Genomic DNA, 23284 nt, shown 5'->3' on the forward strand with positions numbered 1-23284 from the left:
AATGTGTGGGAGCTAATAAACTATTGTTCCCATCTGAAGTAAAATGCCGCACATGAACAGTTCTTTTTGCTCCAAGAATAATTATATTTTCTTGACAAAATGCTGGAGAAATCTTTGAACAGGTTTTTTAAAGGAAACAGTCTCTTGGTGTGTCTCCTGCTTGAGTGAATGACGTGAGAAGTTTTATTCAAAAGCCCAAATGAAGCACATTTTAACTCTTCCCAAACAACAAATCTGAGTGGAAGCACAAAATATTGTGTAAATCTCAATTTAATCCAAAAGCGACACTTTTTTTTTTTTCCCCATATCAACATTTTATTGAGGAATGGAGAAACGTTGAACATAATTGCTGTATTATTAATACTAATGTTGTTATTAAATGGTTCCAATTTGACAGAGGACATGCAGCAGATTGCTAAACAGTTCTTTATGGGTTTCCATGCGCGTACTTGTGACTGGTAAAAGCAGTCTGTGGTTATAAGTCAAAGGTTTTCTGTAAAACACTCCAGGCTGAAAAACTGTTTCATGAAATCCTATAAAATGCTGGAGATGCAGCACAGGCCAACAGCAGGTTCGAATACAAAGAGGCGTGTGCAGGTGGGCGGTAAACTTTGACCTCTGGTGGAACCAGAACGAGAACAATGCACAGGAAAAAAAACATAGAAATTCGGAAACCTTCCGGGCTTAATGAGAGCCAAACGGTCAGACAAAAATGCTACATATTTCAAATATATTTTTACCTGAAATTTCCAGAACAACATTGTGACGCGTAACTAAAACTGAGGTTCTACATGTACGTTTTTACAGTATTTACAGACACATCCATCATGAACCAACACTCTGATCCGGCTCAGCAGCCAAGGGGGGATTATTAAATCTGAAATGTGTGGCAGAACAAACGTTCATCATCAGTCTGGGTTGATGAAATGTAGAGGTAAACAGAGGGGATGCTAACGGAGCTACAGTAGCCATGGCTCAGTATGAGATTCTCACAGCATGAAAGGTTTCAATCATTTATACACTGATTGCACTGATTTAACAATTTGGGCCGATGCCAACATTAAAATAGCTAATAATGAATATTTAACAATGTTATATATATTATAAATGTATTTAACTACCCTTTTGACACCTTGGGGGAAAAAGAGCAACTACTACACCACAGACTTTATCACTACGGCTCTTCTTCAGTCAAGCTTTTAACAATCCTGCATCACTTGGCCAAACAAATACAAATGACCAACATCTTCCCGTCCTCCCCAAGATAGAAGTAAATATCGGTTGTCAATATCGAGCCAGTTTTATTTATCGGACCAATACAATATTGTCCGATACCGATTGGGCCAATACCGATATGCTAAAAAAAACAGGACTAATATCGGCCAATACCAACTTTTTTTAGACTTTGCTACACTGTGACATTGCTAAACGGCCCATGCATAATCCACATCATTAAGAAGCTCGTGTTGTTTTCTGATTTATTCTTTTACAAATCTTACTGCCGAATGTCTTGTCAGAACAACAGGTCTAAAATTACTGCACTGTCGCTGAAATGATCATATATTTGCCTGAGAATGATCTTAATTAACAAATCAATGTGTCAATGAATGGTCACTTATAAATATAAAGTATGAGTTAGTGTAATTTTTCTTCCAATTTAGTTTTTAAAAAATGCTATTTTTAATTTATTTCAAAAATTTTCAAGTAGTTTGAAAGAAAAAGCCACCAATCGTAATAAAGATAGTTTTAGTTATACATTGTGTTTTTGTGTTTTTTTTTTTATGTGCTCATGTACACATTCGGCTGAAATTGCATATTCATATCCACTCTGGAACGAAAATGCAGAAGTTTGTAAAACAGATTTCAACAATTGTATTTGGTGTGATAATTCAATCATGGGAAACAAAAATGGTTCAGTTAAATGATTACAAGCCCTATATTCATGATGTGGGGATGTAAACTTCTGGAACTGCACTTTGAAAGCATCATTGGAAACGTCGTCCTGAGGACCGCAAAAGATTAGCCACACAAACGCCTCAGAGTCGGCGTCTGATTTTGGCTGCACTGAGCCGCATTTTCAAAATTCCTGAATCTTCCCGTTTTCATCTGCAGCCACAGTTTGGCACGTTCATCACACAGACCTTCTTTTCCTTTCTACGCAAAAACACACACAGCAAGCAAAGACAGTGACATAAACAACAACTGTTACCTAGTGCAAAAAGAAACAATGAGGTTAAATAGTTGATTCACTACAGTATTAGAGATTGATTTTGGCTTTTGTCGTTTGATGAAGACATTGTTGGTCACACAGAGTGGAAACAGACAAGAGCTTCCAAAAACTCCCACAGGCTGAAGGGAAGGACTCTAGTCAGCTAATCCAATTCAATCCAGATTATATGAATTGAACTGGAATCCAGCCCTGTTTTTCTGCTCATTTTTAAACTCCTGTGTCTTGAATGCGCTTCCAGTCTAAGCGAGGGTGAAAAGGAAATATTTCAAAGGGTCATTACTGCAAAACAGTGATACAGCAGTTGATCTGTTAAATTATAAAATATTGAAAAGACTGAAACAAGTTGTTAAAAAGCTGTGGCTACAGCTGGCAAATGTAATTTTTAAGTCATTGAATAATCTTAATCATACGCTAAAATAAATAGCGCCGTTGCTAACATGAACTCTTTTGCTAATTTTGACCTAATAACTAACGTTATCCTACCTTACTTAATGGATTAAGTCAATGTTATCCAACATGCTAGCATGAGTCAATGTGATTATATTAGCATTTAATAAGATTACATTTTTACCAAATTTCTACTAAAAACGAAAGTTAACTTCCCGAATGGACAAAGTTAAGTTTACACAACATCCTAGAGTATAATAATAGCACTGAAGCAAACATTAGCCTTTTAGCTCATTTGATTTACTGAGTGAATTAAGCTAATGTTAGCCAACATGTTAGGTAAAGCTGTCACATCAACCTGCTAGAGCTAGCCCTCTTTAACAACATAGCATTTTAGCACACTTTCATTTAAAAGCTAAACCTAACAGACTGAAAGGAGTGAGCTAATGTTAGTGTGTTGGCGATAGCCCACTTGCTATTGAGAGCGTTTTAGCTAGCATTAGCAGTTTGGCTAATTTTAGCTTTTACATTGGACTTGTCATTCTGAATGGAGAATTACTCCATGTCAGCATAACAGTGGTAGCTTACATGCTATCTTAAATATTTGAGCTGGCTCTTGCATTTTAGCTTAAATAATTCTGTTTGCAAATTAAATGAGTGTCTTAATATTGTGAAACATATTTATAAAGTGTAGTATATTAGCTGAAATTATAGTTACATTCTGCTCTGACTGCACTATGAGCTTTATAGCTTATAGTTTAGCTTTATAAGCAGTGTTTTGTAACAGCATCTGAAACTCTTAGCTGGAATTCTTTTTGCATTGACTTAAGTTTTCACTCCTTTTAAACCACTTTTTTCTATATTTCTACAAACTGTCTTGCTGTTTTTTATCCCCCCACTGCTTATTTCTTACATTTGTGCAAGTTTTCTGCAGCAGACTGCAAACGCTCCTGCAGTTTCCACTGAAAACATTCTGCTTGCAGCTCCACCGTCACTTAAAATGGAAGCACAAGTTGTGCTCAGGACATTTTTAAGGTTTAAAGCGAGTTGAACCTCCACCCCAAACGGAGCTGATTTTAGTCTCCATTCAGGCACCTGACTGTTGTCCTAAAACCTAATAATCTACAAAGCCTTCCTTTAACTCATCGTCTGTTTCTTCCTTGATGATGAGGAAAAGAAGACATAAAATGTCTTCTTTTCCAAAGTCCATTTTGCATGAAGATCTACAGTTAAGTAGAAGAGAAGCAGCAAAACCCATAATACTTCGTCTTGGGCGAAGGTGAGGTACAAGGCGTACCCTCCCAACCTCAACATTAACCCCTAAACGCACCACGAAACATTCAGGCTGAAACACTTCCGTGCATTTTTCGGCCATTTTGGTGCAATAAAAACCGCATGAAATTCCTGCTTCACGTGTCGTCGTCCTCAATCAGCACTTTACCGAGTCCGTAAAGTGGAAACACAAAGCTTGGAAACGCTGTCTGTCTGACTCCAGAGCGCCGCCAGCAGGCTGGCCTGAGGCATTGCAAGCAGATGGTTATATAAAGGGATAGTTGCTGTGGACTGTACAGAGTTCAGTTGGTGCTTAATGCTGCATGCCCTGTTTTTCTGCTTCCTGTTCTCGCTGTAGAGTCAGAGTGTTGTGGGATTTAAGGCCTTGAGTGGCCAAGAGGCCACGCTGAAAGGAAAAGGGCGGAATAACAACTACAGCTCTCCTGTAATGTGTACTGAAAAAAAAAAAACAACTAAAGATGATAAACAATCCTGTTCTGGAACTTGGACTAGACACGACAAAGTCGCAGAGCGCCGCCTCTGCTCCATTAACCAGACTTCCAAGTTAAACCTTTTATTTTTCTTTTAGTGTGTATAAAAGCAGAGAGTTTTGGTTTGACTTTTATCTCAGAAGTCAGAACTGGGTCAGATTTCAGTCAGGCTCCAAAAACTGGATTTGCTAATTGTCGCTAACTGGACACGCTAACTGTGTTAGCTTACAAGCTCTATGAGTTTTCCAGCGTTTTCCATCTGACCTTCGCCCACAACGGCTCGCCATTACCAAATGAAAGAAACGCAGCCATAAATGCTCATTAATAGCTTATTTTCACTTGAAACAAAAGATTTAGCTTCTAGCTACATCTAGTTAGCTAGCTTAATTTAGAGTTTGCTAACTCTTTCTGAAGTAGTTGACATTAATATTCAGCTTCCTAAGTATGTAATTAACAAGATGAAGCTAAATACTTAGCTTTAACTTGCTAATTAAACATTTAGTGTTTTTTTTTTTTACTAAATGTTGAAGAAGAATCTTCCATTGGAAAAGCCAGACACCTATTGGCCTCAGACTTGTGTTTGATTGAGGATGAAACAGTCCTGAGCTCATGAGGATGATGCCAGGACCAGATTCATTTAAGGCTTATAATATTTCATTTTCTTTTTACATGATGCATCCTATGAAAGTCTGACGGTAAGAGGACCATGCTACAGAACATTTTGATCTCTGCCTCCCTCCGACCCGTCCGTCTTTGTCCCGTCCAGAGATCACGGAGCGTCTTTGGCTCCCTGCGCAAACTTCACTTGGGGCCCTCCTTATTGCCGCGACCCCAGCAACCCGCCGCTATGCTCATGCTCCTCTGGGTTGTGGCGGCGAACGAGCGCTCCCGCTCCCCTTCGCACTGGCTCAGCGTGCGCTCGGTCCGTACCGGCTGGCTGCCGGAGCCGGAGATCCCTGGCTGCTGGGAGGAGATGGTGCGGAAGATGTGGTTGCGTTTGCGGAGGAAATCCCCTCCGGCCGCCCCCAGGGCGAAGCTGCCCTTCCTCAGGACCATGCGGGTGGAGGTGGACTTGGCCGGCCGAGACCTTTGGTTGTACTGGAGCTGGGACAGGTGGGACGCGTAGCCGTCTGGGATGAACTGCAGGAGAGGTCAGACGGTCAAGTTCATGAACGAATGCTTCACCATGACAGTAGGGTTTAAAAAAAAAACTCATTTCTGTCACAAATCAACATGGGAAAACACTGAAATACAAACTCCCTGGATGAGAAGTTTTCCACCTGTGTTATTATAGAGTTTTATGTTTTTTCCATTTAAATGCGTATTGGAGCCACAACATGATGGTTATTAGAAGCATCATGTGATCCTTCATTACATACATTATTACATTATTATTTCTAAAATGAAGATTTACCTCCGCAGTGTCTAATGACAATGGGATTACGAATAAAATGTGATTACGCAATGTAGCTGCAACTGCTAAACATACACAATGCTGCAATATTGATGTTTTATTATTACATATTGCACCATTACTTTATGACTAACTTAAACACCGACGCTCTGAGTTTTCTGCTGGTTGCTCCTGCAGGGCGTCAGTAAGTCGGGTCCATTCCGTACCTGGCACTGGTGCTGCATCTTCTTCGTTGGTCTTCCCACGATGTAGATCTGAGACGGAGGCAGGCCGACGGACGAGTACACGGAGATGTCCTTGGTGGAGCCGTAGGCAGCAAAGATCCTCATGTGGGCCTGAGCCGAGCAGTGAGAGCAAGTTTTAAAGGACACGGAAAAGAACTTTATACGTGTGTTTAGTTTGAAAAAAAAAAAAAAGAAAACTAACTGGCTCATTCTGCCCATTTTTTGTGCAACATGAGAAATGCACTAAAAGACAAAAACAAACAAACTCAGTACGTTTTATAAATTAGAAGAAATATTTTACAGTACTCCTTTAAAAGGCGTTAAAAGTGTTTCTTTAGTAGAAAAATTTGAGCTTTTTCTGCGTGAAAACTGCTTGAGCCCAGCAGGACACGGTGAGGGAACAAAGCGAGGAGGGAACGAACAGGAAACCGAGCTCTATGGATTTCCGCCCGCCTCACCTCACTGATGAGACATCTGAGGAAGTTGGCCTTGTGTCTGAGCGGGTCGTGAACGAGGCCGTCGCAGAAGGACACCACGCCGTGAGGGAAGTTGTGCTGGGAGAGCCAGGCCACCACACGCTGCTTCTGCATGTCGGGCCGACCCGTCACGTACACGATCAGGTAGCCCAGGTCCTGCCAGTACCTGGACGGAAGCGGACGCAGGGGCGGTCAGCGGATCCGGACGGCCCGACGGCCTGCCGGTCGTCGTGCCGTTTACCCGTACCTCACCACATCCACGGCTCCGGCCCGGACCTTGGGGTCACTTCCCATTATAGACACACTGGCAGCAAACGAGCCGTCGATGCTGAAAACGACAAATTCTGTCCCTTTGGGTACGACGGTGAGGTAACTGTCTGCAAACGTGTGATCGCCTCTGTTAGAGACACGGCAGGGGGAAGAAGCAGATACCAGCAAGAGTTAGCAGATCCAACTGGGATACATGAAAACTTATTTTCTTGCCACAATCACACTGGCATGCTTTGGACATTTACATCTAAATATACAATATATATGTATATATATATTTTTTCCAAATATATACATCTGCAGACAGTCACATTTAAGACTTTTTCAGACCTTTTGAAAATTTAAGACCTGATGTTGACATGTTTAAGGCTGGCTTACTTTTTTCAAATTAGTCCAAGGTCATTTAAGAGCTTTATTTTTAGATTCATACGTTTAAGACTTTTTAACGACGATTCACAACCTGGCGTATCACACAAAGATTATATTTGTAAAATATAATCTTGCAAAAGTTTTTGATTTCTGGACACCGCAAAACAAATTTTTGGTCTAGTTATTAGTGAAAATATCATATTACACTTGAAATAAAACAACATTTTCAGCAAACCTTAGGAGCTTGTTTTAAATCAATAATCTCTTGGTATGAATGGCAGATTTTTCCATTTACTAGAAGACATTTTCTCCTGTTCTAAGCGGACTGGGCGCATCAGCACTCTGCACCAATCTGATGGCTAAATAAGCTAAATAAAAATGAAAAAAAAAAGATACACCTTTTTGTTTGTTGGGGTCATCTATCGCTATCCAATAATTCAGCGGTGAAGTGAAAACGTACATTTTTTTTGTGGCTTCATAGTTTTAAAATACAATATAATCAATTAATTAAAACTTGAGTCAACCTGATTAAATAAACAGATGAACTCAAACGCCTCAGAAATGCTTTTTCACAGCTACTGGGAGTGGCGAGTTCACACACCTGACCACCATTTTGACAGGATACACCCCGATGCCCAGTCGCTTCTGTGCCGGGATGACGTAGGAGACGCGTCCGCTGCTGTTGGTGAGCTCCGTGTCGAAGTAGACCCACTCCCCGGACGGGGGCTGGGTCATGATGTGGATGTCAATCTGCAGGAGGAAACGAGTGGGAAAGCGTCAGTTTCTCACCGGCGCCGCGACGACTCGCCGCCTCCTCGGTTCACCTTTTCCCCGGTGAGAGTGACCATGTCCAGAGGTCCGTACATGAAGCGCCCCGTCACCGTCTGCACTCCGTCCTCCGTGAAGACGGCGTCGTTCACGCGGTGGTTGGCCGTCACGTTCTGACGGAAGCAGAGACCGGGTTTCAGTAGACGGCCGTGTTCGGCGTGAAACATGCTCCTTTGACCGTCACCAGTACAAAGCATGAAAGGGCAAATGATCGCTTGCTTGAGGGCAACTGTTTCAACAAAGCATTTTATGAAAGTGAAAAAACTCCTTCGGGGAGCTCAGATCTGAGTCTGCAGCTGATTTTTTTTTTTTTCTTTCTCAAGCGTTGCTCCGAGGAAACAACTCCAAACACACTCACTCGTATTTTCACGTGTGTCCTCTTGCGAACCCATTTCTCCCGAGGTTTGGAGGGCGTGAACTCTGACACTTCTTTACCGTCCAGCTCCAAAATACTGGAGTTCTCATGTCTCATAACCTGCAGAGGCAAAACAGGACTGGTGTAAAGAAAATGTTCAAGAGGAATTTGGAAATTTCCCCTTTTTCATTTGCTCATGTACTGCAGGATGCTGCAACATGGTGGTTTTCACCTTAGCTGCTCTGTGGTAAGCCCTTAGCTTTAGCCTCCACGACCAACCAATCTGGACTTACATTAAACAAAGGTTAAAGGATAAAGGGTCAGCTCAGATACCGGCCCTCAACAGTTACCTTACCTGGAGCAGAAAGATGTCACATCACTATGAACTTTGTGAAGAAGAAATACGTGCTAGGAGTGTTAGCCTGAATCAGGCCTGATGCAGCGTAGATCTGGACTAAATATTATCTTATCAAATCCGTGTAGATTTTGTCTGTTTGCTGCCAAATGATATCAATCAATGCTAAATGTTGGTCTGAGGTAATGAGTTAGTTTCTCTAATAGGAGCTTCTCTGGATTCTAAGTTTGTTCTAATTCCTGCTCTGGGTTGAGTGACGCACAAACCTGTCTGAGAAGGAATGAGACGACATCTGTGGACTCCCAGTAGGAGGCGTGGAAGAGATGCGGCAGAGCCACAGTGGGGAACGCCGTCAGAGCGTCGGGACAGTACAGAGCGTAGTCCATGCGCTTACTGCCCCACCACCGCGACGCAACTAGTCAGGAGCAGAGAGACACAATCAGCGCTTAATGTTGGCTCATGTTCACGGTCAGGTTCCTCCTCGGGAAGAGGTGAAGAGCTCAGACGGGCTCTACGTCTAAACCACGGCGAAGGCTTCAACTGAGAGGCTCTAAGGATGAAAACAGGAAGTGAGCAGCGTCGCACTCGGAGGGTTCGAAAGGCAAACTTGCGGGAAGGTGTCAAAGGAAACGTCAGGCGAGTCATTTTATTTCATTCTACTAAGCCAGACTTCCTGGACGCCTACAAGAAGGGTCAGGGTTTGGTTCCAGGACGACAGAGGAAGACAGAGCGGAAGATGGGCGAAGCTCAGGGAACGAGGAGAGGTCCTACGGTCCTGCAGCGCCGCTCACTCACTGCCAGCTGCCAGGGTACCTTGCTCTATGTTCTTCAGCAGCCTGGGTGACGGGGGCACCGAGCTGAGGTCTGTGATGTCAGACGTGACATCGGTGAGGTCAGAGGTCATGTCAGAGCTAGGGTCTGAGCTCGGCTCAGACTCCACACCGTTAGCTCTCGGGAACACCCGACGGATTTTGTTGTGCAAGCGAATGGTCGCGCTCCGAGAGGCGAATCGACCGTGCGGCAGCGGCAGCTGCGACAGCAGGCTGGGCCTCTTAGAGGGGCTTTTGACTGCTGGAGGCGGGGGGGACGAACGAACAACAGGGTCAGCGTGTGCGCACATCCCGGGCCAACGCTGCGGTCGATCCGGCAGACTTACTGGTGGCGATGTTGGTGGCTGTGTAGGAGTCGGCCAGGCCCGACACCTGGCTGGCCAGGCTGGCCTCGCTGGCCCTGCGGCTGCAGCGGAGGTGGGGGACCCCCGGCGATGTGGAGGCCGGACACAGACCATCAGCATGTAGATGAGACTGAAGAGTGTCGGCTGTGGAGACAGAGAAGAGAGTCAGGAGTCTGCTGCGAACAATAACACAACGGCCACAAGAGGGAGCTGCAGGACAGGAACAAGAGGGAAGCAAAAACAAGAAAGAAACTGACTAGATGGTTTTAAAAAAAATTCACATGTTGATGGTTTAAAAAGGAAAAAAGGAAAATTAAAACTGCTGAGATATTTTTGAGATTGGGCAAGTTTTACTGCCTTTCCTCTCTCAGGCCAGTTGATCGGGCTTTTTATTCCAAATAAAGATAAGAAAAGAGTTCAACTACAAGTTAACCTGTAAGCAGACGCTCGCTTCAACATTTCTGAACCAAAACAAAGACCAGCCGGACTGGAAACATACCGTCACCATGGACCAAAGAGCTCTGAGAGTTCAGCACCGGAACCAGGATGGACGTCTCGCTGGCGGGGCTGTCATGGCAACGCTGGGACGGCCCGCCGCCGGACTCCATCAGCAGCTGCGGGTGACTCTGGACGGTGTCCACTAAAGACCCGGAGAGAGAAAAGGAACAGGTGACCTCCTGGTGTTTAAAGGGAACGGCGGAGATCGGCGGCAGGACGCGTGTGTCCGCAGTCCCACCTAACAGGGCCGAGTGTCCGTCCCCCAGAGGGAAGCGCTGGTAGCGAGGGATGCTGAAGGGGGGCAGCAGGTGGAACCTCTTGTCCAGGAGCGGCTCCAGGCGGGAGGCGGACGGGTCGGCCGGGTGGAACAGGTTGTAGACCTGCTGACAGGCTGGACGTAGGGCGGACACTGCAGCCGGGCAGAACACAGAACAGGCTGCTGCTCCTTTATCCACTCTTTCATTTATTTATATTTACAGAACGTCCTATTTGAGCTTTATAGTTTATGAATGAACGGGTTGTCAGTTTACAGAGGAATGTGGGAAAAGGCACAGTAGAAATAATAACATAGAAATAATGTTGGTGTTTTGATTCATAGCCAAGTTAATAATCATAACTTGGTTATGATTATTAAATGCATCCATTTTGATGTTTTCCTCCTTTCTTATTCATTTTTACCTTATTGTTGTTATTTTCTTCTCTTATCTGATTGGTTTCTTGTTATCTTATACCTGTTTGCTAATTTGTCATGTTTGTTTTGTACTATTTATATATCGCGACACCAAATTAGGGCCAACATCAATTTTCAAAAAATTGTACATAGCTTATTTTTTTTATGTGCATGTTTAAAAGATGATTCCATAGTTGCACATTTCTTTGGAGTATTTTTGGTAACCGTATAGTATGTTATAATTTTCCACTTAGCGTACGGAACATCATTTTAAAGTTTGTTAGTGTCCACAAAAGACACTAAAAAGTACATTTTAATATTTTATTATCTCCATGTGAATCTACGTCTCTATTTCCTGCTCTTAATTAATAATTTTCCCAATTTGGGACAATAAAGGACATTTCATTTCTATTCTACTTTATTCTATTCTAACTGCCTCAATGTCACCGTCCATACATTATGTTTTTGTTTGAAATATTGTACTTTATTAAATTCACTCCACTTTTTCAAATAGCTGGAGATTTAAATGTCCTGCGTTGATTTTGTTTCAAATTTATAATGATTTTATTTAATTAGAAACTGATGTTCTTTGTGTCTTCTCCCGAACTTTCTCAGTAGAAATAAAGGAAACGTATAAATGTTCTGCTGACTGACTGGAAATCGGATGTTTTCCCATCAAAACCTCAGAGGGACGCCAGCAGCCAGACCAGGACGTGACCTCTGACCTCTGACACCCAGCTGCTCCGGAGACGCGGCGAAGTGACACCGAGGCCTTCTCCCCGCGTCAGCAGAGAGCACCAAACGTCAGAAACCAGCGAGCCTTCCTCACCGTCCAGGGAGGGCACCACGGTCTTCCTCAGCGCCAGCACCAGCCCCAGAGGAGAGCCGAACAGGAAGAAGTCGGTCACCTCGAAGTCGAACTTCCCCAGGGAGCCGCCCTCCAGCATGGTGCTGTTGCTGGAGCGCCGTGACCCGGGCTCCCCGTGGAGAACGCTGGAGTGCAGACTGCTCGGGAGGGAAAACGGCGAAAAGCACACGTGAGCTGGACCTGTTCGCGGTGCGTTCGGCAGCCTGCCTCCTGCTGCAGCTCACCTGGAGAGGAAGGCCTGGTGGTGCTTGATGGTGTCCAGCTCGTAGGTGGAGGAGTCGCTGCGCTTGCGCGGCAGCTGCTTGTTGGGCTCGTCGGGCCCCAAGCTGCGCGGGATGTCGATGTTGCTGCGGCTCAGATGGCGGCTGCCTTCGAGGGACGGCGACGGCGGGGAGATGCTGTTTATGATAATACCGGGAGAGAGAAGTTCTGTGTCCTGAGAATCAAAGATGGAGAACATGTTTTTATATATTCTACGCCTTTGAGTCGTTCATGTTCTGTCAGGTTTTTAAAGCAGAAAGGCTCGACTGCAACCAAAGTATGATGAATTTTCTAGACAAAAAGAAATCTGACAACAATTTCACAACCTGACTTTGGGTCTCTGTCTCTTTAAAACCTCCTGCTCCCCCTGAAGCTCCGCCTTCATTTAGTCATCGCAGCATGGCTTCTCCATTAACCCTTTCTCAACATTTTTACCAGTGTTGTACTGAGAAGTAGCTCCTGTAATGAGCTCAGTAGAGGCTCAGTTCCACCAAATGTCTGCTAATGGCTGCTGGCTAGTCTGAAGGAGCCTCACAAAGGGCTGCCCTGTGCTTGGAAGCCTGGAATCTCCTTCTGAGGAGGAGCAGTGCCTCAAAGGCGAAGCTCGGTCCACTCAGGCATTTTGCACTGCTGAATGGTTGCTGTAGGATATTAAAGGGCTTTAATGCATGAAAGAATCAAGGCAACACTGCAGGTTTGTTTTTGCAATGTTGTAATATGATGCAAAGTCTGTTAACAACTGATATTATGCACTTTTTAACCAAACGCCCAACTTTAGCTGACTATTTTAACTCAGAGCAGCCAGTCAGATGAGTTATGGTGAGAGAGAACAGAGGTGTACCTGGACACTGATGGTGCTGCCCCGCCTGCTGCTGTTCTGGCTTTCTGAGACCGTCACGGAGCTGCTGCAGAGTGCGTCGAAGCCCAGGATCCCTCCCACACAGTCCCCGATGACGCACACCTGCAAGATGAAGGCGAAGCCCGACCGTCACAAACTCCCCGGACAACCCTCCATCCCCCACCGTCACACTCTGACCGACCTGGCCGCTGAAAGCAGCTCCTTCTGCAGACCTGAGGAAGTCACTGTACACCTGATTGGCTCTGAGGATGACCGTCGCCACGGCGTCCTGGTACTGCGGCGCAGACGTCGCCAGGAGAGGCAGAGCGGCGAGCGGGATGTGGTCCTGGCTGCTGGACAGGCAGCTCTCGTCGTAGCTGTATGGACTCAGGCTGCAGGTCGTGGAGGCAGAGCGTGTCAGTGTGGCTCAGCTCAGCTCAGCCGCGCGGCTCAGTTTGTTTCTACGACGTGACACTGAAACGTTCGTCACTCACTTGGAGACGAGGGAGAAAGCGTCGACGCAGACAGCAGGACAGGGGACCATGCGGACGGTGAGGCGTCCGAGCGCCGCGGGGTAGTGGACCCTCATCACGGTCTCAAAGGCCCCGCTGAGGGTGTTGACGTCTCCCTGCTTGCTGTTCTGTTCGCCTGCAGTCAAACAAACAAACAAACAAACAAACAAACAAACAAAGCTTTCATCAGTATTTCATTAAGTCTGTTCTCTCTATTCGTAAAGGAGCGGTATTATGTAAAGTCAACTTTTATGAGCTTTAAATCATGTTATAATATTATTTCCTCACACAAAACACACCTGGACTGTTTTGATTCGTTCATCTATTAATCTCCATGGCAACCACTCAGCTGTGAAAAATGCCTGGGTGGACCAAGCCCCGCCTTAGGGGCACAGCTCCTCCTCTGAGCCGCAATTTTTAGGGTTCTGCCTCACAGAGCATCCCTCCCTCCCACACCCGCCCACTCAGCTCCTTCAGACTAGCCAGCAGCAATCAGCAAACAGCTGGTGGACCTGAGCATCAGCTGAGCTCATTATAGGAGCAGCTTCTCAGTGAAACGCTCATAAAAACGTTGCAAAAGGGTTAATAGGGGAGCCATGCTGTGATGACTTCCTGAAGGCAAAGTTTCAGAAAAAGAGGGAGTTTCTTAAAGAGACAGAGACCTCATTTTAAGGCGTTAAATGACAAAGTCAAATTTCTTTTATGTCATATTTGAAATTTATAGGCTGTTTATAACTGAAGGTGACATAGTTACTTGCTAGTGCTGTAAAATGGCACCATGTGTCTGTAAAATACATAATATCGCCCCTTTAATTTAAATAATTGCAATTTAATCGACTGGGGAAAAAAAGATAAAAAGCCATTTATTCCTCAACAGAAGAGAAACGTTTCATCAGTCAACTAATTTTACGTTTCCTTTTTGTCAGATTTATCTTAAAACACATTTTCTAGGCTTAGAGAAAAACCTCACCAATTAAATTTCACAAAGTTCACCTGAATTAAATCTATATTCCTTTTATTGCATCTTCATTGAATTCTTCTGATACTTTTCTTTGCTCGTCTTAAACTTGAGATGAAGGACGGGTTCATGAACAGAGTAAGAGGTCTGCATGAAAGGTTTTGGTTTTCTGAAAAATTAGATTAGATGAACACACTGTTGTACCAGAGCCGGTGTCCAGTATGTTTCCACCATGCAGGACCAGAATGAGGACGTGGATTTTGGACTGCTGGGGACACTGCTGGGACGAACAGTCCTGCAGATAAGAGGGAGGGAGACACGGAAGGAAAATACAAGAAAAAGCCATAAATCACTAAAGTTCCCAGTTTTTACACTTGATAATAAAATAGGAAGCCATTCCAAGATTTGGAAGCAAAACCCTGGCATGACCTCATGTATGACTTACAGTCTTATGAGAAAACAGCAGGAAATACATTGTAGGTGAATGAAAAAAGGACATAATTAATATTCAATAAATTAGAATATTATTAGTTAGTTTACTTAACATTTTAGGGATTAACAACAGACTTCATTTGTCCTAATAATCGTTCAACTTCTTTTAAAGTCATTTTAGTTTGTGTTTTTTGTTGTTGTTGTTTTATGAGTTCCTGTTGTGACTGAAACTGAAACTTCCAGCCAAATGGATATGCAGCTTTTCATGCTCTTCTGGCCAAACTCATAAAACCCCAGGATCTATAAATGGACCGAGGCGAACTGAGGAGCCGGGCCCTCCATGTCTATTTATGGGAAAAACACTGTAAACAGAGCTGGAGACTGCAGGGGACGGGTCGTCCTCCTACCTACACCGGCATGGTGGGTCAAAGGTTATTTAGCAGAGGGGAATAGAATAGATTTATTTTGTCCATGGAGTTAAAGTGAGAGTAAGAGTGAAATCTGTACCTCCATCTGGGTGTCCTCAGTGACGCTGTACTCCTCACTCGACTCCTGATACGCTTCTGTTAGAATAGAAATCAACAACTCAGATGTTTGCCTCATTTTAAAAAGGTGGATTATTTTACCTACAATTATAATTTTCTTCAGACTGATTATGGTGAATACCTTGCGCCTCATCCGCTTCTGTTGTCTCGATCTTGTCCATGAGGTCATTCGAGCTCCACTTGGTCATTTCCTTGGAGAACATGTCCTCGTTATCCGACAGGTCCTCTGCAAAACGTCCACAAGGACTGACATGTAGCATGAGCCTCTTCTTCTCCAAAGCAATGTTTTCTACACAGACTGAGGTTTATGGCCCCTTTTTGAAATCTCCACACTCAGCCTCGGCGGCTCAGCGCGTGCTATCGGAGGAGTCGGCTGATTTAGATCAAAGCTCATTCACATCGAGTCAAAGAAACTGTCGTCAGGGTTTCTGCAGGTTTCACCAACTCAGGTTTAAGGCCTTTAAACAACCTATGAAGAATTATTGTCGAACTTCGGCGAGTTGTGGTTTTCAGTGGCACTTCTTTTTTTTACATTACATTTTGTATAAAGTGTTCCAAAAAACATCTATAGTTTTCCTTTCACTGTGTTGTAAAGGTATATCTATCACATGAGATGGAACTGAAATGCATCTTGCTTTCTGTCGCATCTCAGTTTGTTTTGTTAAGGTCTATTTTACAATCCATCCCCCATCTGAGCGCCGTCTGCTTTACCTGCAGAACAATCAAACAGTGCATCCTTGGAAGAATGTTCACAGAAGTTGCTTTGTTTTACTCTAAATTGCCCTAAGAAATTCAATCTGCAAACAAGAACATTTATTTTATCCGCATTCTTTAGAACGAGGATGTTTTTTTCTCCTTGACGTGCCCAAAGTTTTCCCCAGCACTTTATTAAGTGTACTGTGTGCTTTGGGAAAACTGAAAATAAGGTGGTGCTTTTAATAAAATAAAAAAATAAAACAGCAAGAAAAAGCTCCTGAGGGCTGCTGCCTGCTTCAGGTGCTGCTCAGAACCGGGACCTGATTTGTGGAAACTGAGGAGTGACTTCTGTGAAAACAGAACTTTTCATAATCTGAAACAATGGTGAGCATTAAAAAGCCCCTCATGAGGAGCGATTTACACCATCGACGCACAAAGCTGGGAACCTCCACTTCAGCACTAATTACTATAATTAGTAATGAGTAGCTGAATGTCACACAAATTTGCCTACCGGTATTTATTTTTCGCTTTTGCTTCCAATTAATTTTAATAGGCTCCAGGTTTTTTAGGCTGGTGACATTTTATATTTGACTTCATTTATGACAGCATGTCATAAATGAATAAGGGAAATAATCAGGAATCATCAAGCACTTTAAAAAAGTCTGAAACCAGAAGGACAGCCCGGTCCTGATTCCAGTGAGCACGTGTGATGAACTGGGTCGATCTGCTGAGTCCTGAGCTGCTGTTCATAAGGTGCTGATTTGGATGTTGGCGTGACGATGATCGTTACCGTGGGCGTCAAAGAACTCGTCGTCAGTGCTGTCGTCAGAGTCCCGGGCGATGCTCTGCATCCTCCACTCTGAAATGCTGTGGTGAGACGGACTTGCTGCAAACATGAAAACAAAACGTTTCATTTAGCTATTTCTAATCAAACGCCAATAAAAGTTATGGAGTTAAATCTGTTCATTACAAGTCAGAGGTTCAATCATTCTCTCTGGTCTTCTCTGCATATTGTTTGCATTACAGGCTTGAATCTTACTGTTTACATTTACAATGTGTTTGCATTGATTTGACTTAGTAGATGTAGTAACCATACGCAACCAGCAGAAGGAGTGCAGCGCTAGAGAGCCATAGCAAAAAGCACTGAAACAGTGTGTCAGTGGCCGGGTTAAAACCGGATGTCAGTAAAACACTGCAATGAAGTAAATCAAAGCCAAGGAGCTCCACTAACTTCCTCTCTTTGATGACCTGTTGGACGATCTGGAAGAGGTGGACCACTGCTTGGTGAGCTCCCCTCGCGTCTCTAGGGAATCTCCAAGCTTTCCTCGAGGTCCCTCGACCTCTGCAGCTGACCCCGGCTCCTCTCCCGCCTGTTCCTGGTCTTGGCTAACAGAGGAGCCGTTGGTCTCTGCTCCCCCCTCCTCACTCAGGCTGTACTGCGCCATCTTCTTGGCTAAAGCTAACTGGGTTTCCAGCTCCAGCTGCCTGATGTCCTCGATGGAGAGACCGTACCATTCATCCTGCCAGCACCACGCCTGCCGGTGGGCTCGGACCATCACTTTGCGGAGACCTGAAACAGTCATTGGTCAATCACTCGTTTTGGCCAACACTTCTGGTTTTGGTGTGACACAATGCAGCCCACACTTTACTGGAATTCACAGATTATTTTAAAGAACTTCCTACTTTACCATCCCAGATCTTACAGAGTTGCTTTTCCAATAACTTACTTTCCAGAATTGACTTGGTGTTTTCAAAGAATGTAAATTAATTTCCTTGACTTATGGTCGCTATCCAGCACCTCTATGATACGTTCCTACAAATTTGAGAATACTTTATTTAAAAGTACATTTTCTACCCCAAATTGCACAGGTTCCAGAACCCACATGCTACAGTAACAGAACCCAAAGCTGAGTTTATTTAACATAAAGTTTACTTTCTAGAATTGATCTGGTACCTTCAAAGAACTTTGAGACAGATTGTTCAAAAATCTAGATTACTTTTACAAACGTAGACGTTACTTTACAGAACTTGCATGGTACCTTCCCCGAATCCAAAGGTTTGTTTCTTTAACTTAAAGACTATTTTCTTACTTTAGAATTGATATCACTTTCCTAACTCATCTAGAACTTTGAGATGAGTTTTTTCAAAATATATTTTTTCCCAAAAACGTACATGTCACTTTCCAAAACCTGCCTGGTGTTTACCTGGAACCCAAAGGTGAGTTTATTTAACCAGAATGTACATGGTACTTCTCTAGAACTTCAAGATAAGATTAATTGAGGAACTGGACACTGAACATATGTTTTGGACAGGTCAGTGTCCAAAACATATGGATCACTTATAGATCAGCTTGTGGAAATCAATGTAGAAATCAGAGGCTGTTTATCTTAAACTTAAAGATTATTTTCCTCAGCGTTAGCTTCATCACTTTTTGAGCACTTACAAGGTTGTTCATGGCTATTAGACGTGTTTAAGCTTTAAATAATAAGCTCTCTCGTAATACATATAACTTACCCTTTTCTTCACCATTAACCTCCATCAGTTTTAAGCTTTTTCAATATTAAAATAACTTTTATTTTTACACTTTTCTGCTCGTGTAATCCATGTGTTGAGCACAACTTTACAGCAAGAATATCAGATTATTCCAGACATTCAGGGATGTTTCACGTTTTTGTCACAGTGATCTTTGTCCAGATCTTGAGCTGAGGATTCACGCTCCGACACCAGAACCCAAATACTTGCCTACGTCGTGAATGAAGCGCTCGATCTTGGACTGCATGCCCCAGTATCTGAACTCCACCTTGCAGAGCTTGTAGGCGCACATGACGACGGTCTGACCCGGGCTGTGGTTGATCTCCTCGATCCAGTCCTCTGACAGCGGGCCCCGCCTGGTCTTGATCGACTGGTACAGCTTGGGGTCTTCTTCCACCAGGTATTCATGGGGAGGGATGTAGTCCTTGACGATGTCTATGGGGTCTTGATTGCGACAAACACAACGGATCGTTAGACCGAGGCAGATCCGAGCTGCAGACAGAACCAGAACCAATAACGAGCCGCCGGAAGAAAAATGAGTTATTTTTCTGTCTCTTATGTAATCAGGCCCTGCAGAAAAGGTGCCGGCAGCAGACTCAACATTTCTTCTGCTCCCCGGTGAATTTTAGTATGCAGAGCCTCAACCTGCGTGCCCCTGTACTACAGCGTGCCGCAGCTTCCACTGCAAATATCACCGCGCCAGTCCGGCTCCTGTTTATTAAGGGGACGACAATCACGCAGAGGATCCCAAAGGAACGATTCAAGAGTAATGACCCGGAGAGCGGCCGTTTAGATAGACGAATAAACTCACCGACAGTCCTCTGTCTCTTTTCAGCGGCGGATAGATTGAAGACATCTGCTTGATTTCCGGTGTCTGGTTTGTAGTACGTCTCGATGTCGATGGAGAATTTCTCAACAAATGGACAAGTATACCTGGAAAACAAGAGGAGCAGTCTTCAGGGACGGAAACCAAATCCCAAACGGTCTGTCAAATACGCAAATAACAAAGTTTCCTCTATTAGCTATTTTTATGAGTGACTATCCTGAAGTTTGTCGTTTGAACCAAATAAACGTTACTCTTTCTTCCACAGTTTTCTGGAAAAAGTTTCCAAATGCTTGTAATGAGACAAAAGACGTGGAGTAGGCCTTGGTGAATCTGGGACTTTAAAAAATTAATTTCAATGAACTAACTACATAGATTTAATGGGTTCAAAATTTTAATGGAATTAATAACTTTTTGTTGTTGTTGTTTTTAGAATAAAAAAGCCCTGAGTCAGCGCTTTTGTATTTGTGTGTTTCTAGTTCGCCGGTGAATCTGACACACAGGCGACATCCGTAAACCGCAACATTGGCCGCCGCCGCCGCCTCGCTCGGCTCACTGGGGATTCATGTTTTCTTCAAAAACCAGTTGTTAAAACTGAGAACATTTCCAAAAGCTAAAAAGAAAAAAAAATGTTTTGAAATTTCCAAATTTTTTCTGGAATATTTCTGAGATTAATCTCAAAATGTATGTTTTGGGGGGTTTTTTTTGTTTTGTTTTTTTTAAATAAAAATTTAATGCCATTTGTTCTCCACCTACGAAAGCCTCATTTTGCTGCCGCACTGTGGCGTTAGCGTGCACTACGTCGGCGTGTGTGCGTGACGGCGTCGCGCTGCCTTCGCGCGGCGTTTCCTCACCGGGTTCGTGTGTAGGGGTAAGCGTTCCAGGACTCCTCCTCCACACGAAGGGCGGCTTGGGGGAGGATGGCACAGAACCAGGACGGGATGTGTTTGCCGATGTGATAGACCTTGTGAGTGTACTGGCCCGACCCTCCCGGCCCGTCCTCGTAGGGCTTGTTCTCCAGGATCTCCACGCCGCTGCCCTCGCCGCAGCTCTCCTCTCTGCTCTTCTTCTGCAAGGCGGCCGGACGACGACGGTGCAGGAGGAGAGACATGTTCAGATTCATCAAAGAGGAAAAAGGGAATGAAGCATCCATTCACGGTTCACAGTGTCATCGAAAGCTTCTGGGAAGTCTTAACACGGTTCCTTGCAAACGTTTTCGCACCATTTGAGCTTAAAAAGGCGATGGTGGCTGCAGTGGATCAGTGGATTCAAAAACACTTTATTGTTCCCAAAGGGAAGTTATATACAACTCATATTAAATCAAAAAAAAATTATTCAGCTGCACAGCGTCCAAAACAAGATGGAACGGTTATCCCCCACCCCAAAAAAAGCTGTTTTTCCCCAGAAACACAAGAATGAAAGCTTGGAGACAACAAAAAAAAAGAAGAAAATATCTTAATAATAACAGAGCTTCTCTGATGTGCTGCCAGCCTAAGAGGTGCAATTATGATTGCAATAATAGGATAAGATCGGTTTCACTATCGGCTGATCCACAGGCACCCAACATGAAGGAAATGGGAGCCGATTTATCGGCTCACCTGATACTTTTAATAACTGCACAGCATTTTGTTTTTCTTGTGCTATAAATTACACCTATTCTTAATTTCTGTTTTTATGTGCTATATAGCAGACAATAGAGGATATTTACAGGCGCGCACTCACCTACTAACATCGCAGATTTCAAAGATCAGATTTTGGCCAGTACTTTTTTTTTTATTTATTTTTTTGTCTGAATTGTTACTAATTACAACAAGAAAGTCGATGATTCGGTAGCAGTGAGGCGACTATTGTTGGTAGCAAACATGCAGACATGACGTGGCGGTCTCTCACAGCAGAGCAAAAGACCACAGTGTCTGATGTTCAGTCCTTCGCTGAGGCAGAAAATCGGCGCCGTTTAATTGGTACATTCCTATTTCTATTCTATTCCATTACTTTCTTTTTATTTTCCTTTTACTCTCTCACTTCCTACCAGTAAGTGATTTGCTACGTTGAAGTACGAAGTGACTGAGGTGGTCACATTGACTGACTGGGACAGCTTTCCCAATGCGATGGGAAAGTTCTGCTGCAAAATCATCAGGCTGTTGAGAAAATGCCAGGATGAGAGAAACCAGAGATTTAAAAGCAACCTCTGTCTCAAGCGGAGCCGGTCCTGGCCTCATCAGCCATCGTGTGCTGTACTCTCAATTCTCTGGTCTTTCTCTTTAATGCCCGGCTAAATCCCTGCGGCCCTTGCAAAGCAATCCTGTCCCTCAGCCGGGACTCGTCCCACCCGGTCATCACATCTTGCAGCCGGGCGGATGACGCAGCAGCCGAGCGAAGAGATGGGAAGCACGGAAAGAGAAGCTGCTATCAGGAGATAAGACAGCTTTCCTTTGAATTCCTGCAGCCAGAGTCCAGCTCTGACTCCGACAAAGTTGTCGCCCGTTTATCTCAGAGGAACAATCACAGCTGCCTGTCAGTCTGGGAAGGCTTATCAGGCCATTATCAGCCAATTTAAAGTCTGCAGAGAGAAAGATTAATCAAACTGGAGAGTGTTTAAGATGGCTGTCAATCTTCAAAGACGTGGAGAGAGCAGCAAGTTCGCCCCAGGGCCGCACCATGCAAAGGTCAGAAGGTCAGAGAAACAGAGAAACGCTCCACCACACACCCTACAGGCAGCGTCAAGTAATACAAACCTTTTCAAAAACCTGCTGACCCTGCAGATAGGTAGTATGAAACTAAAAGTATAACCAGACGAATGAATTCTTTTATATTTGGATTCCAGAAAGAGAAAAATATCACAATAATGTAACAGTGTCTGTATTAACTGATCTCACTGTGACAGTGGAACGTCCAAAACCCGAATCTCATCTCCGACTTTAAGTGACACATTTGATACATCGATGTGTTGTCCTACTTTAAATCAAGCGGTGAACATCGCTACCGTCCATTTGCTCTGCCCCAAAACAATCCGACGCCTGAACAGAACTTAATCAACAGTTTAGGGGAGAGGCGTCCAATCACTGGTTTCCTCTTGGCTCAGCGTGCCACTTCCTCCCAATGAGGGGCAGCAGATGGTTGGAGCCACAGATCCTGTAAGACTCTGTGTTGCAGAGGGAGTCTGGGATTACACCATCAGTTCATGCACAAGCGTCATCTCCTTTAGAGGCTGTCAGACTGATACCATCTGGGTTTCGTGCAGGCGCCCGGCTCGCTCTGTTACGGGAGGCAAACTTTCGACTTTTGCTGTTGCGGCGGAGATGTTATGTCAAGACTGCTGGTGTGCATCACCGGGAGTTTTATTTTAGTAAAAGTCTCAGCGGTTCAGGTTTTTATAGAGTTGCCGAGCTACATGTTTCTGAACTAACGACTGACCAAGAAAGCTGGAACTGTAAATTGTCAAATATTGTCCAGGACATTTAACGTTACAGTATGTAACTTTAATACAAAAAAATATTCGTTTTTTTTTATTTTTTATATTCGTTAAAATCATCATTACATTGCGAAAAGTAAGACAGATAATCTGCGAAATAAATAAAGCTCCGCTGCCTTTTCCCAGTGTTAACTACAGAAACACCCAGTTCAGACAGAAACAACCAATCAGAGCCAGGAGGAGGGTCTCAGCGCTGTCAATCACCCTCGTGCGGCGATTTAACTCATGCAGGGCCGGTTCAAGGCTTTTATGAGGCCTTGAGCTGAAGTTGACTTAGGGGTTCCTCAGCAACTCTAACAGATTAAATCTGTTAGATTTAATCTGGGAGAAGGGG

The 23284-nt window shown here is 44.1% G+C and overlaps 1 protein-coding gene across 2 annotated transcripts in view; it reads right to left on the reverse strand.

Moving 5' to 3' along the window:
• Nucleotides 1-313: 313 nt before the first annotated feature.
• LOC129374108 (membrane-associated phosphatidylinositol transfer protein 2-like) overlaps nt 314-23284 on the reverse strand; it is a 75736-nt gene continuing 52765 nt past the window's right edge. Inside the window, exons 4-28 of one of the 2 annotated variants that reach the window (XM_055052304.1) lie at nt 20333-20547; nt 19467-19588; nt 18866-19099; nt 17355-17693; nt 16914-17009; nt 15549-15653; nt 15390-15445; nt 14655-14745; nt 13475-13628; nt 13183-13372; nt 12984-13103; nt 12106-12317; nt 11843-12018; nt 10582-10752; nt 10345-10485; nt 9828-9989; nt 9485-9742; nt 8938-9086; nt 8320-8436; nt 7958-8074; nt 7735-7883; nt 6742-6891; nt 6477-6660; nt 6001-6129; nt 314-5520 (exon numbers count right to left, since the gene is read on the reverse strand). In XM_055052304.1, coding sequence (XP_054908279.1) covers nt 5182-5520; nt 6001-6129; nt 6477-6660; nt 6742-6891; nt 7735-7883; nt 7958-8074; nt 8320-8436; nt 8938-9086; nt 9485-9742; nt 9828-9989; nt 10345-10485; nt 10582-10752; nt 11843-12018; nt 12106-12317; nt 12984-13103; nt 13183-13372; nt 13475-13628; nt 14655-14745; nt 15390-15445; nt 15549-15653; nt 16914-17009; nt 17355-17693; nt 18866-19099; nt 19467-19588; nt 20333-20547 — 4176 coding nt within the window. In that variant the 3' untranslated portion in view covers nt 314-5181. The remainder of the gene's footprint in view (nt 5521-6000; nt 6130-6476; nt 6661-6741; nt 6892-7734; nt 7884-7957; nt 8075-8319; nt 8437-8937; nt 9087-9484; nt 9743-9827; nt 9990-10344; nt 10486-10581; nt 10753-11842; nt 12019-12105; nt 12318-12983; nt 13104-13182; nt 13373-13474; nt 13629-14654; nt 14746-15389; nt 15446-15548; nt 15654-16913; nt 17010-17354; nt 17694-18865; nt 19100-19466; nt 19589-20332; nt 20548-23284) is intronic. The other variant, XM_055052305.1, reaches the window with a different exon arrangement.

The sequence above is a fragment of the Poeciliopsis prolifica genome, unplaced genomic scaffold, assembly GCF_027474105.1.
Source record: "Poeciliopsis prolifica strain line A6 unplaced genomic scaffold, Auburn_PproV2 SCAFFOLD035, whole genome shotgun sequence".
Classification (NCBI taxonomy): domain Eukaryota; kingdom Metazoa; phylum Chordata; class Actinopteri; order Cyprinodontiformes; family Poeciliidae; genus Poeciliopsis; species Poeciliopsis prolifica.